General features: G+C 47.7%; 1 protein-coding gene across 8 annotated transcripts in view; it reads right to left on the reverse strand.

Moving 5' to 3' along the window:
- GAB2 (GRB2 associated binding protein 2) overlaps positions 1-12,265 on the reverse strand; it is a 114,535-nt gene that overhangs the window by 16,178 nt on the left and 86,092 nt on the right. For 6 of the 8 annotated variants that reach the window (XM_071727312.1, XM_071727233.1, XM_071726845.1 and 3 more), the window contains one exon: positions 3,429-3,690. In XM_071727312.1, coding sequence (XP_071583413.1) covers positions 3,429-3,690 — 262 coding nt within the window. The remainder of the gene's footprint in view (positions 1-3,428; positions 3,691-12,265) is intronic. The other 2 variants (XM_071727077.1, XM_071727154.1) reach the window with 1 other exon arrangement.

Below are 12,265 nucleotides of genomic sequence, written 5' to 3' on the forward strand. Positions count from 1 at the left end.
AGGGTTGAATTCAGATTTATAAAAGCCTTTAAGGGCCCTGGGTTGAATAGGGCAGTGTGGTAATTTTGTCCATGTCTTGCTGACAACTCCATGATCTGAACTGTGGTTCAGCCAGGACAGAAGGTGAGCACTGGGTGGATCTCAGTTCTCTAACAACCTCTATTTTGCCACTGCTTCCCTGCCAATTCCCTCCCAGGTGTTTCATCTCCTGTTTTTTCTCTCCTGCTGCTTTCCCTTTCAACACTACCATGCAGCAGATGAGGAGCCCCATGGGCTCAGGGTTCTGCACCCCTCACCCCAGCAGGTGACATTTCTCAAGTCAGGGAATGATTGAATTGGCCACTTGGACTTTTCCCTCCCCCCACCATCCTACAAGACTCAGGGAAATGTGAGCAGCTCTGTGGAGGCACCAGGACACAAGGGAAAGATGCCACAGAGCTGATCAAGGATGATGATGATGCCTTCTTCTGGACTGGCTGAGGCAGCATGGAAGACAAAAGTACAGCAAGTCTCCAGAAGGCTCTTAACTCCATATGAGGAAAGGCTGAGAGAACTGGGTTTGCTCAGCCTGGAGAAAAGAAGGCTTAGGGGATACCTTATCACCATGCTCTGGTAATAAAAGAGTGGCTACAAAGAAGATGGAGAATCCCTTTTTATGAAGAGTCACATGGAAAAGATGAGGGCTAAAGGGTGAATGTTACTCCTGGGGAGATCTTGTTCAGCCACCAGAAGAAAATCTTTTAATATTTTTCACATATTTTTCACTATGGGGATAGTCAGACACTGCAACAATCTCCCCAGAGAAGTGGTGGATTCCCAAACACTGGACACTTTTTTAAGGCTCAGCTTGACAAGGTGCCTGGCCATCTCACCTCAGCTCATCATCTCATCTCATCTCATCTCATCTCATCTCATCTCATCTCATCTCATCTCATCTCATCTCATCTCATCTCATCTCATCTCATCATCTCATCTCAACTCTGTTCCTGTCTAGAAGAGTTGGACCAGATGATCCTTGAAGTCCCTTCCAACCTGGCAACCTGTGATTCATTCTGTGATTGAAAAAATTACCTTGCCATGAAGAACTAATGAATACACATGGGGAGAAGGTGAGAAGTGGCCTTAGGCTGGGTTTTCTAGTTCACAGAGATATAACCCCATGTGGGTCAGGGTTTTGGGGACCACAATGCTCACAGCCAGAAAGAACTCAACCAACCCCACTTAAACATCTCCCTCTGGAGGAGACTCCCTGCCTTGTATCAATCACCACACTGGGAAAAGAGTGGAGGGAAGGTTTCCAGTTGTAAATCCCTGGGGAAGTGCCAGCCCTATTGGAAAAAGGTGGGAGATGCTGTTTTACACCACTCTGGTGGGGTTGATGCTCTGCAGGGACAACAGGGACTCTGTTTCATGGAGCCAGCAGGAGATGGCGCTCAGAAATAGAGCTTATTTGGGGGAAAAAAAATTAAAACCAGTGATGCTGTGATATGACAAATCAATCCCTGCTGCCTCTGGAGCTCAGTCTGCCAGGGAGATGTTTGGACTCCAGCAGGGTCCTTTCAGCTGAGGACTTGAAGCATCTCATGGGTTAATTATTCAGCATCACCCGCCAATTAGCTCCTATTACCCTCATTTTCTGGATGAGTAAAGGAAGAGCTCCAGAGCTGGAAAGGGAGGGATTCCCAGCAGTCCTGCAGCCTGGCCCCCTGCACTGGGCACTGAGCAAGGAAATTATTTCTGGCCCAGTTGCAGAAGATGCCACTGGCCAGTTTGTCTCTGCCCACCAAAAGCATCAGTGCTTGCTCCCTTCTCCTCCACATCCCAGCTGTGCTCTCAGAGGGTGGCTTGTAGGTATCCTCACAGCTGGAGAATCCAGGGCCTTTTTTTTTTTTTTTTTTGAACACTGTTCAATTAACTCCATCTGAAGTTGATTTCTCTGAGTCTTTTTTTTTTTTTTTTTTTTGTTGTTCTCTGAGCAGGGGAAGGCAGCTGCAGCAGGAAAGCCCAGTGGAGGCTGCAGCTTTGCTCTCACCCCACACCAGCTGGACTCCCATCCCTCCCTCCTCAGTGCTTTAACCAGCCAAAACTCTTCATGCAAAAACCCCTCCTTGCTATTTATGGCAATTGGATGGGTCCAGAGGTGGAGAAGCTGCTGCTCACTCAGAAATGCCACCTCGTTGCACCACAAAGCCCATTGAGGTCTGGGATACAGCAGGGATGAGTGGCAGAGCAGTGCAAACCCTGCCCATCCCATCCCTCTGGTTGTGGCCTCTGGTTGTGCCCTCTTGTTAAGGCAAGAATTATGTCTCTGTCTGCAGGATCACAGAGTGACTGAAGTTGGAAGGGATGTCTGGAGGTCCAACACTGCCTGTGCTCAAGCAGGACAAGCCAGTTGCCCAGGACCATGTCCAGATGGTTTTTTAATATCTCCAAGGATGGAGATTTCATAACCTCCCTGGGCAACTTCTCCCAATACCTTTCCTGATACTCAGAGGGACATTTCTGTGTTTCCAGCTGTTCTCACTGCCTACCACCCTGTCACAGGCCACCACTGACAAGACCCTGGCTCCATCCTATTTGCACCCTCCCTGTAGGGATTTATTCACATGGATGAGATCCCACCTGAGCCTTCTCTTCTCTAGGCTGAAGAGTCCCAGCCCTGACAACCTTTCATTAGAGCAGAGCTGCTCCATTCCTGTCAGCACCTTCATGGCCCTTTGTTGGGCTCTCTCCAGCCTGTCCATGTCTCTCTTGTACTGGAAGACCCAGCACTGGACCTAGCACTCCAGGTGTGGTCTCAGTGGTGCTGAGGGAAGGATCATCTCCTTCCACCTGCTGGCAATAATTTGTCCAATGCAGCCCAGGACACCATTTGCCACCTTGGCTACAAGGACAAATTCCTGGCTCATGTTCACTTGGTGTCCACCAGGACTGCCAGGTCCTTATCTGCCAGCCTCCTTTCCAGCTGGGTGGCCCCTGGAATACACAGGTGCCTGGGTTTGTTCCCAGGACTTCAAACTTGTTCAGCTTCATGAGGTTCCAGTGGGGTATCAGCCCCAGCTCCCAGCTCAGTGTCATCTGCAAAATGGCTGAGGGTACCCCCTGCCCCATCAATCAGATCATTAATGAAGGTGTCAAACAGCACTGAACCCAGTATGCAACCCCAGGTACACTGCTAGTGACCGACCTCCCACTAGGTTTTTGTGCCACTGATCACCACCTTCTGGCTCTGGCCATTCAGCCAGGTTTTAATACAATCCAGAAAGCTGGGAGCTTGAGAGGTCACTGCTCTGACCTCCTCCTTCCAACTGTGATGAGCAAAGGCCATCCCTCAGGGCTCTGCAGACCTCCAAGGGATGGAGGATGGAGCTCACCCTAACCCCACCCTCATCTATCCCAGGGTTTTGCTCCCAGGTTGACAACCATACCTTGTGTTTTCTGACTTTCTGCTCATACACTGGTGGAGGAAAAGGTAGTCCTGGGGGGCACTGGCAGACAGGGTACTCTGGAGGTGGCTGGCAGGAGAGTCAAAGGTGAAGAGGGTGGGCTGGCTGGAGTGGGATGGTGCTGAGGACTTGCGCTCTCGCAGGAGGTGGTGGCTGGCACTGCTGAGCTCTGCTGGGGAGGACCTTGGTGCATGGTTCATGGAGGTGATGCTCCTCAGGGTGTCTGTGCAGGGAGAAAACACGCCTGTGAGAAGTCAGATGCAGTGACCCCACAGACTGCTGTTTAATTTTTTTTTTTCCTGGGATTTTTCTTCTTTAAATGCTCCATCACCTATGGGTGGGGTTTGCTTACAGCTCTGGGTGATGCACTCAGCAGCAGCAGCCTCTGCCTGCAGCACATCCAGTTACAGGCATCAAGTAGGGAAAGAAACGTTTTATCATATTGTATAACTGTATCACATTACCATTTTATTGGTTTAATTACCATTTTATCATGTTTTTATCATAGGTTTAGCATCTTGTAGGCATGTCTGGGGCATGCCAGACCAATTCACAGGGAGCTCAGTAGCTTGTTAAAACCTGGTTAAAAAGGTAAAAGAAGAGCAGAGCATTCACTTTTCTGCTTCTATTATTTCTTAGAGACCCACTATGTAAGGGCATCACTGCTTTCCTTCTACAGCTGGGTAAACTGAGGCACAGGGCAGGACTGTGAATGGATCTACTGATGGCAGAAATGAAAAATATTTCTGCGTTTCTCAGTTCTCTGTGAATTCTGTGACCTGAAAAGAGTTCCTGCTGTTTTCTGTTAGGAAAATGGGATGCAGACCCAAGACATGACTCCTAGTGCCAGCTCCACTTGCTCAAGGAGAAATACATTTTAAAATATTAAATTCTTTTCAACAGAGAATATCCCAGAGGTAAAGAATTATCAGTTGGCTGCTCCAGCCCTCTAATAAATGCACTTCAAGAATTTGAACCAGGGTTGAATTTTTACAGCCAAGCTGTAAACCCTATTGAAAAAAAAAAGCCCCAAACCCTAGAAAATCCACAACCTGCAGAATGTTTTCAGAAAGCTGATCCATCTTTGGCTGCAGAAGACCATGCATGAACTCCCTTGCCATGCATACACTCCTGGATTGTGAAAATCACTCATCATGGTTCACCCTTTTTAGCAGCTGTGATTTACATTTATTTGGTGTTGATGCAAAACAGTAAGAATCAAAACTGTAATAAAAAAGATTTCTTTTCCTGGGTAAATCCACCTCTATTTTGTCTGTCACTGATTTAAGGATTTCTCCCATGTTTCCCCCAACATGATACCCACTTGCTTTGCAAACTCAACTTCAGAGACCTCTAAGGGAATCTGCCCTGACAGAGGGGTGAGGGGGATTTCACAGATTTCCAATCATTTTTTTCCATCCTTCCGTCAAACTCCAGATCCTACCAGAAATGTTGGGCCTGACCTTCCATGAAATTTCACAGAGAAATGAGTTCTCTCTGAAAACAACTGTCATGGCTCAGACAAGGAGCTGCTCTACACAGAGTGATTTTTCACTGACTCCTGAATCGTGTCAAGATACAAAATCGATCTGTCTGATGCTCTTTCACCACTGCTACAATTTTTTTTTTCCTGGCACTACTGCAAACTTCACCCGATGCAGAAAAAGTACATTAATAAAAGCCAAAGACCACGGCTCGACTCTTGTTGTTTGGTTTGTGCTAAACACAGAAAGGATCAATATTTAACATTGACATTAATGGTGGGGGATGAGCTTAAAACTCTGATTCCTGTCTTCTTTGCATGGGCATTAAAGATCCCTTGGTGCTTTTCGTGGGAGTAAATGGTTGTCTTGGTGTCCTTGGACACAACAGTGCCTTAAGCCTCATCCTTATTAAATATTTATCCTGTAGTATTGCAGACTGATCCACTTTGGAAAAAGAGTCCTGAGAGCTGTGTGAGTCCCTGATCTTAGACCCAAATAGGGTGCTTTGTGGTCAACCAGTATGGTAGAGCTCAAACCCATGTTACTATCAACAACAGGAGGGCTGCACCCAAAGTGCCTCTTGGGAGCAGCCCCCCACTCCTGCTCCACCAGGAATTGCCCCTGATGCTGGGCTTTGGCCAAGGCTCTTCCAAGGATTTTGTGAGGATGGAAAATCACTGTTGTGTCCTCACCCAGCATGAAAGTTGCCTATAGGGACAATTGTGAGTTGTGCAGGGTTGGGGTTCCTCTGACCTATGAAGTTCTCCAACATTACCCCTGAAGGCTCTGCACTTGCCATTGAATGGCCAAGCCATGGCAGGCCAAGATACACCTGGGAGTTGGAAATTACTCTGACTTTTTTGTGCCAGCAGAGCCTAAGGGGAGAGACGAGGCCATGGAGGGGAGAGTTCTCAGCATCTCAGGCATGGCAAATTCAAATCAGATCACTTTGAAGAGGCCACTGAATTCTGCACTTCCAGCAGACTCTCAATCACAGAATCATTCAATCGTTTGGGTTGGAAGGGATCTTATTGAACATCCAGTTCCAACCCCCTGCCGTGGGCAGGGACACCTCCCACCAGGTTGCTCAAGCCCCATACAACCTGGGCTTCAACACTTCTAGGGATAGGGTAGCCACAGCTTCTTTGAGCAACCTGTTTCAGTGTCTCCCCACCCTCACAGGAAGGAATTTTGCCCTGGGATCTCATGTAAATCTCCCCTCTTTCAGTTTGAAACCCTTCCCCTTCATCCCATCACTCCATGCCCTTGTCAAAAGTCCCTTCCCACCTTTCCTGTTGCCCCTTCAGGTACTGGAAGGTGTTCTATGGTCTCCCTGAAGCCTTCTCCTCCAGGCTGACCAACCCCATCTCTCTCAGCCCGTTTCCCAAAAATTCAGTCTGGTTTGGTGAAACCGGAGCGCACAGCACACAAGATGCTCCCGCAGCAAGCAGGATGAATTAATTACTCTGTGATTACTCCAACTGCATAAGAGAAAAAGGGGGATTAAGGGGAGCAGGCAGCAGGGCCCAGTAAAAGCATGTTGCTTCCCTGGGGGAAGCCACTCTATTGATATCCACATTGATTTTCAAAATGAATTCCCAGCTCGCTTCCCACAGCCACCAAGCCCCCGGGAGCATCATCGGGAGCGAATTCAGGACTCACGAACTCCATTAGGGCTGTGAGATGGACTCCCTAATAGCAGGTGAGAGATGGATTGCTTCACAGGCCTGGGAGGGTGTTGCAAGGGCTGGGAAAGATAAATCTTGTGCCTGCAGATGGGCACTGCTGAGATTGCTGTGTGGTTTTATGTATTTTAGTTTCTTTTTTCACTGGAATAAAGGGTGGCTCGTGTGCCCGTGTCGTGCTGAGGATGGACCCTCTGGCTTGGGGGCAGAAAAGAAGGCAAAAGAGGGAATGAAGGCAGAAAAGTAGTATTGGATGACTAGGATCTGTCATCAGAGTGTGACATGGGCACATGCTAAAGTGGAAAGTCAAGACATTTGTGCTCTCATATTGGCCAGAAATGGAGAGTGGTCACCATGAAAGTCAGGCCTACAGAGCAAATTATGAACCAGTGGTCCCAAAGTTGGTTTAATTCACCATGTCACAATGCCTGGCTCTCAAGCACTGAAGACCATGGCTTCTTTCCTGTGTCCACACGGGGAACTTGATGAATAACATCCCAGGGTTTTCACCCAGATGCCTCCGGGCATTGTCCTCACCTGCATCATGACCTAAGATGCTCAACTCAAACCAGCCATGAGTCAAAAAGGCTTCTCCATCCCTCATGACCATCCACCTCAAGGCCGTGGATAAACCCATGGCTCTCCTTTATTTAACAGCATAGATGTAGCTTCCAAATCCCTTGGCTTTGTGTTGAGAACTTGAGTTTATGTTAGGGGAATGTATAAAATACAGCCAAGGCAGGATAAGATCCTGTTCCAGTTCCTATTGCCATTCCCAGGGGAACAGAGTTAAAGTTATGTAGTGGGGACATGTGGGAAGTATCATCTTAACCCCATGTTTCCTGGCCAGTTCTCTTCTGAGTTTGGGGAATTGGACTCTCACGGTCTGGAAAAGGCAGCCTTGGACACCCACAACTTCAAATTTGATGTCAGCATCACAGCTTGCATGCATACATCTCACTGAGCTCATGCTACAGCTGTTCTGCTGGTCCCTGCAAGAAAGTGAGCCAGAGGCTCAGTGGGGATGAACCACTACAGTCTACAAAACCCCATGGTACCAGGCAGGCTTCAGTTGGCTGAAGACTTGACACTCTGTAGTCCATGTCAGGATGTGCCTTATGGGCCATGTGCTGCTGAAAAAGGGGGAAAAAACCCCTTCCTTGTGACTCCATCCCCAGAATAAAAATATGCAACTGTGAGGCTGGCAATGAGATGGACTAGGCTGGGAGCCAGGAATTTTTTATGAATGTTTTCAATTCCCTCAAGTGGTATTTCCCTCCTTGCTGACAGCTCTGAATTCCCTTGCTCAGAGGGCTCGCTGATTGCTGTGTGCACAGCTTCACACAATGTTCCTGGGCTTATCTGAGACTTACTCAGCCTCCTATGGAAACTGTTGCTCAGAATGGCCTTTTCCACAAGAGCCACAACATCAGCTTCCCAGCCTGAAGGCAGAGGCTGGGACCACTACTCCCTGTATCCCATGGATTTGAAATGATGCCCACACTGCACTGGCAAGGCCAAGCCTCACGGGTGGTGATTTTTGGGTGTAGCTGAATTCCTGAGCTCCCATCAGTGGTTGCAGCAAAGTTGTCAGGTTGCCTTGGCATCCCTGAGGGGTACAAATTCCCTGTGATGCCCACACTGCACTGGCAAGGCCAAGCCTCACAGATTAAGATCTCCACCCCCCTGCAGATTTGCCCTGGTAAATCAGGCCACAAAAAGTCTCAATCTGTGCTGCTGACTTCATGCCCGTCAAAACTAATGACAAATGAGCTTTTTTTTTTCAAAAGGGAATAGTAGAAATCTACTGGAAATAATCCCTAGGTGTGGGACAAAGCTTGCTCATGCACTGTCATCTTCACAGAATCATTCAACGTGTTGGAAGAGACCTTAAAGGTCACCCAGTTCCAGCCCCCTGCCATGGGCAGGGACCCCTCCCACAGCCCAGGTTGCTCCAAGCCCCGTCCAATCTGGGCTGAGACACTGCCAGGGATGGGGCAGCCACAGCTTCCTTGGGCAACCTGTACCAGTGTCTCAACACCCTCACAAGGAGGAATTTCTTTCTAAGATCTCAACTAAATCATCCCTCTTTCAGCTTAAAGCTGTCTTCATAGGAGAGGTGTTCCATCCCTCTGATCATCTTTGTGGACTCACTCCAGTAGCTCCAGGTCCTTCCCATATCAGGGGCCCCAGAAGTGTGGGGGGTTTCACCAGAGCAAGCAGAATCCCCTCCCTTAACCTGCTGGCCATGGTTTTGATGTAACCCAGGACGTGGCTGGTTTTCTGGGGTGCACATTGCCAGCTCATGTTGAGCTTCTCATCAACCAGCTCCCCCAGCTCCTCTTCAGAGGAGCTGCTGCTCTCAATATATTCATCCCCAGTTTGTATTGATATTTATATTTGTATTGATATGGGGATTGCCCTGACCCAGGTGCAGGACTTTGCACTTGGCCTTGTTGAACTTCCTCACTTTTTGGAGCAGCTCCATCATTTGTTAGCAAACAAAGGAAGAAACTTCTCCTGTGGGAATGTGTCCTCACCTTCACTCCTTGAGTACAACCCCCAAAAAAAGATTTAAAAAAAACCCAAACAACCCTACTTAAAGCAGCCTTTTTTGTGGTCCTCTGGGAGAGAACAAACAACATCCTATGGATGAGTTTTGATGCCACCACACTGCCAAGAGGCACTGGGATGCCACGAGGATGAGCAGTGTGCCCAAGGAAGGTAGGAAGGCTATTAACTGAGCTTTCCATATCACCTCCAAGTTGGATGGAATTTGGAAAAGCTGTTGTCAGTCTGAGGACACCTTGGCATGTTGCCTGCTAGATGGGAGGTGTCAGGTTGGTGGGAAAGAATGACTTGGATTATTTCCCCTCTCTTGTTTTCTTCAGGGTGGGGAGCTGTGTGCAAGGTACCTTAATATTTGGTATGAAATTTTGGGTGCCAAGCAGAGAGAGTGGAACTCCCCAAAAGGGAGGATGGGGCAAGGACTTGCCACAGCTGCATCCTCTGCCACAGAGGAGAGAAAAGGTGAGGATAAAAGTGACATCAGGTTTTTGAGCTTTTGCTTTCCAGTTTCTTGCTGCTTATTTTAATTTGCTTTGCAGAGCTGGTGAGGACAGACTGACCAAGGGAGAGGAGAAGCACCACGGCCTTAAGGACAGGGATCTGCTGCACACAGGGCTAAGGGCATGGTTTTTCTTATCCAGTTTCAGCCATCTAAATGACCCTTAGCTTACACTGCTCCCCTCTTCTGACAACACTGAAATCCCCCAATTATTTAAGCATCTGACAGAGGATGGGAAGAATTACCCAAGAAAGAGTTGAGGGGAGAGGCAATGAGACAAAGCTGAGTGGTAATAAACCCCATTAGTGTCAGTGCTCTGCTTGGGTTTGTGTGAAAGGTCTGAAAAGCAGTGGTAATGTAAGAACATTTACCTTGGAGAAGCATGGGAACCAGGGAAAAAAAACTCACAGGGCTGGAGAGTGGCTGAGTGAGAAGAGAGGGAAAGGAGCCAAGTCAGATCATCCTGACCTCAAAGCATTATATATCTCAGTTATTTTAACAGTAATCAATTCTTTGAAGGACAAAGGGGCAGAAGGGAGAGAGACTGCAATAGAAATGATGTGATGCTTCTCCCCAGAGAACATATTTGCTTCTGTGAGATGAAGCTGTGTCCAAAATCCCTGGCAAACACCCCTTGGTGGCAGTGACCCAGCTCTGTATCATATCAGCAAGCCCAGCACATGGTGGTTACCCTTTAAAGAGCAAATCTGCTGCTTGATTGTGCAGCTGAACCTTTCCTGTCAATATTTGGAGGTCTAACATTTGGCCTGACAGGGCTGCCTGGTGTCCACCTATTTATTTTTGTTACAGGGGCCTCAGGACTGAAGATGAAAATAGGTGAACGTGGATGCTCATAGTCCTGGCTGAGAGAGGACCTTGAGCATCCCACCTGGGACACCCTTATCTGAGAGCCCTGGAGTGGGACAGTGACCTAAAGCCAGGGATGAAGGACAATCCCAGCATGGCAGTGTGGGTGGGATAAGCTTCATTTATTCTGCAGAGCCAACTTTGCCTTCTCTGACCCTCTGCTTCATGAATCATCATCCCTGACATTGCAAAAACAATTTGATGGAGGATTAAATGGAAAAAAAAAAAAAAAAAAAGAGAAGAAAGGAATTTAAAAAAACAGGCTGGAAAGGAGGGAAAGTGCAAAGATGGTGGTCTGTAATAGCATAAAACATGAATTGGTCTCAAGGAGGGCTATTTTTGCCTTTTTAGTAAAAGGGATAAGGTGGCAAAGACAAGACAATGGGGATGTACAGAATTATCTGCTTTGTCTGTGGGTGGCACATGGTGTCCCATGGCTGCCAGGGGCACCCTTAGCAAATCTGTCTGGAGGTGTGAGCACTCTGTGGGGCCCAGTGCTGCAGGACAGGGATGCAGAGATGTTGAAAGCTAAGAGCCATCAAAAGATATGACACATTTATATGAGAAAAGGTGGTTTTCCCCCTCTCATGACAGCCCAGCATCAAGCCAGCTTTCTCACTGTGTGAAACAAAGCTCCTGTTTTGAAGGACTGCATTAGTTATTATTATGAGTTGTTATTATTACTGATGATGATTAAGGGATTTTGGCATCCCCTAAATGGGTTTTTCCCTTGGAAATCCTTGGCTTACCCCAAAGCAGTGCTGTGGTCCAACACTCCCCCAGTGGGCAGGGTGCAAGCCCAGAAGCTGGTGTGCCATCAACTTTGCACCCAGGAAAATGCAAGGAAAAAAACTTGCTTTTATGTCCTGAACAAATTTCTTCACACCCTCCTTATTGTTCCCTGAGAGCAGAACTTGGGCACCTTCCTGTGCTTGAGCAAACTTGGATTCAGGCTCCATTTATTAGGGATGGAGAAGGAGAAAGGGGAAATCTCAGCTTCATCCCAGCTGGAGCTTCCTCCAGCTGCCTAACAGCCTGATTTAAATTTTATAGCCCTTTTTATGGAAACAGGAGCATAGGTCTTCAGTGCTCCAGGAGAGCAGAGGAAAACTTTCACTGGGAGGAAATGTGAACCTGTTTTGCTTATGCATGATTTAGTGCCATTTCTATTCAAGGGAGTGCATGAGAGGCCCAAATATTTGCAGTTTGTATTATAGAAGAACTGCCATTCCCAGCTCTTTACAGAACTAATTTATTTCGATCTCTCCTTACCTTGGGGGAGAAACACTATAAGTCCCAGTTTGCCTGGGAGTCAATAAACCAGAAGTGCTGTTAAGGGTCTGCTTTGCCATCGTTCAGCAAGGCAGCAATGGGGAAAGGAAGAGGATCCCCAGATTTTAATTCTCACAGCCCCCTTCTTCATGGCTGCGTTTGCACCCATGGGTGGGACCAAACTGCAGGAGTTTGGGCCAGTTTTTCTCTCTTCTATCTGGGAGTAATGTTATTTTTTTGGTTCCTTCATTGGTATTTTAGCCAGTGGGTTAAAAGGAAAGGGAGGTGGGTGCTGCTCAGAGAGGGAAGACGTTGTAGTAAAGTCTGGAATTTCTTGCCTGGCTTTGGGTGAGCCCAGCATGCTCAGATGGGACAATATCAGCTGCATCGACTGCAAAAGCCAAAAGAGGAGTCAAAAGAAGTCATTCACCCTATGGATGCAAC

This window comes from Heliangelus exortis, chromosome 1 (genome assembly GCF_036169615.1).
Source record: "Heliangelus exortis chromosome 1, bHelExo1.hap1, whole genome shotgun sequence".
In the NCBI taxonomy this organism is placed as follows: Eukaryota; Metazoa; Chordata; class Aves; order Apodiformes; family Trochilidae; genus Heliangelus; species Heliangelus exortis.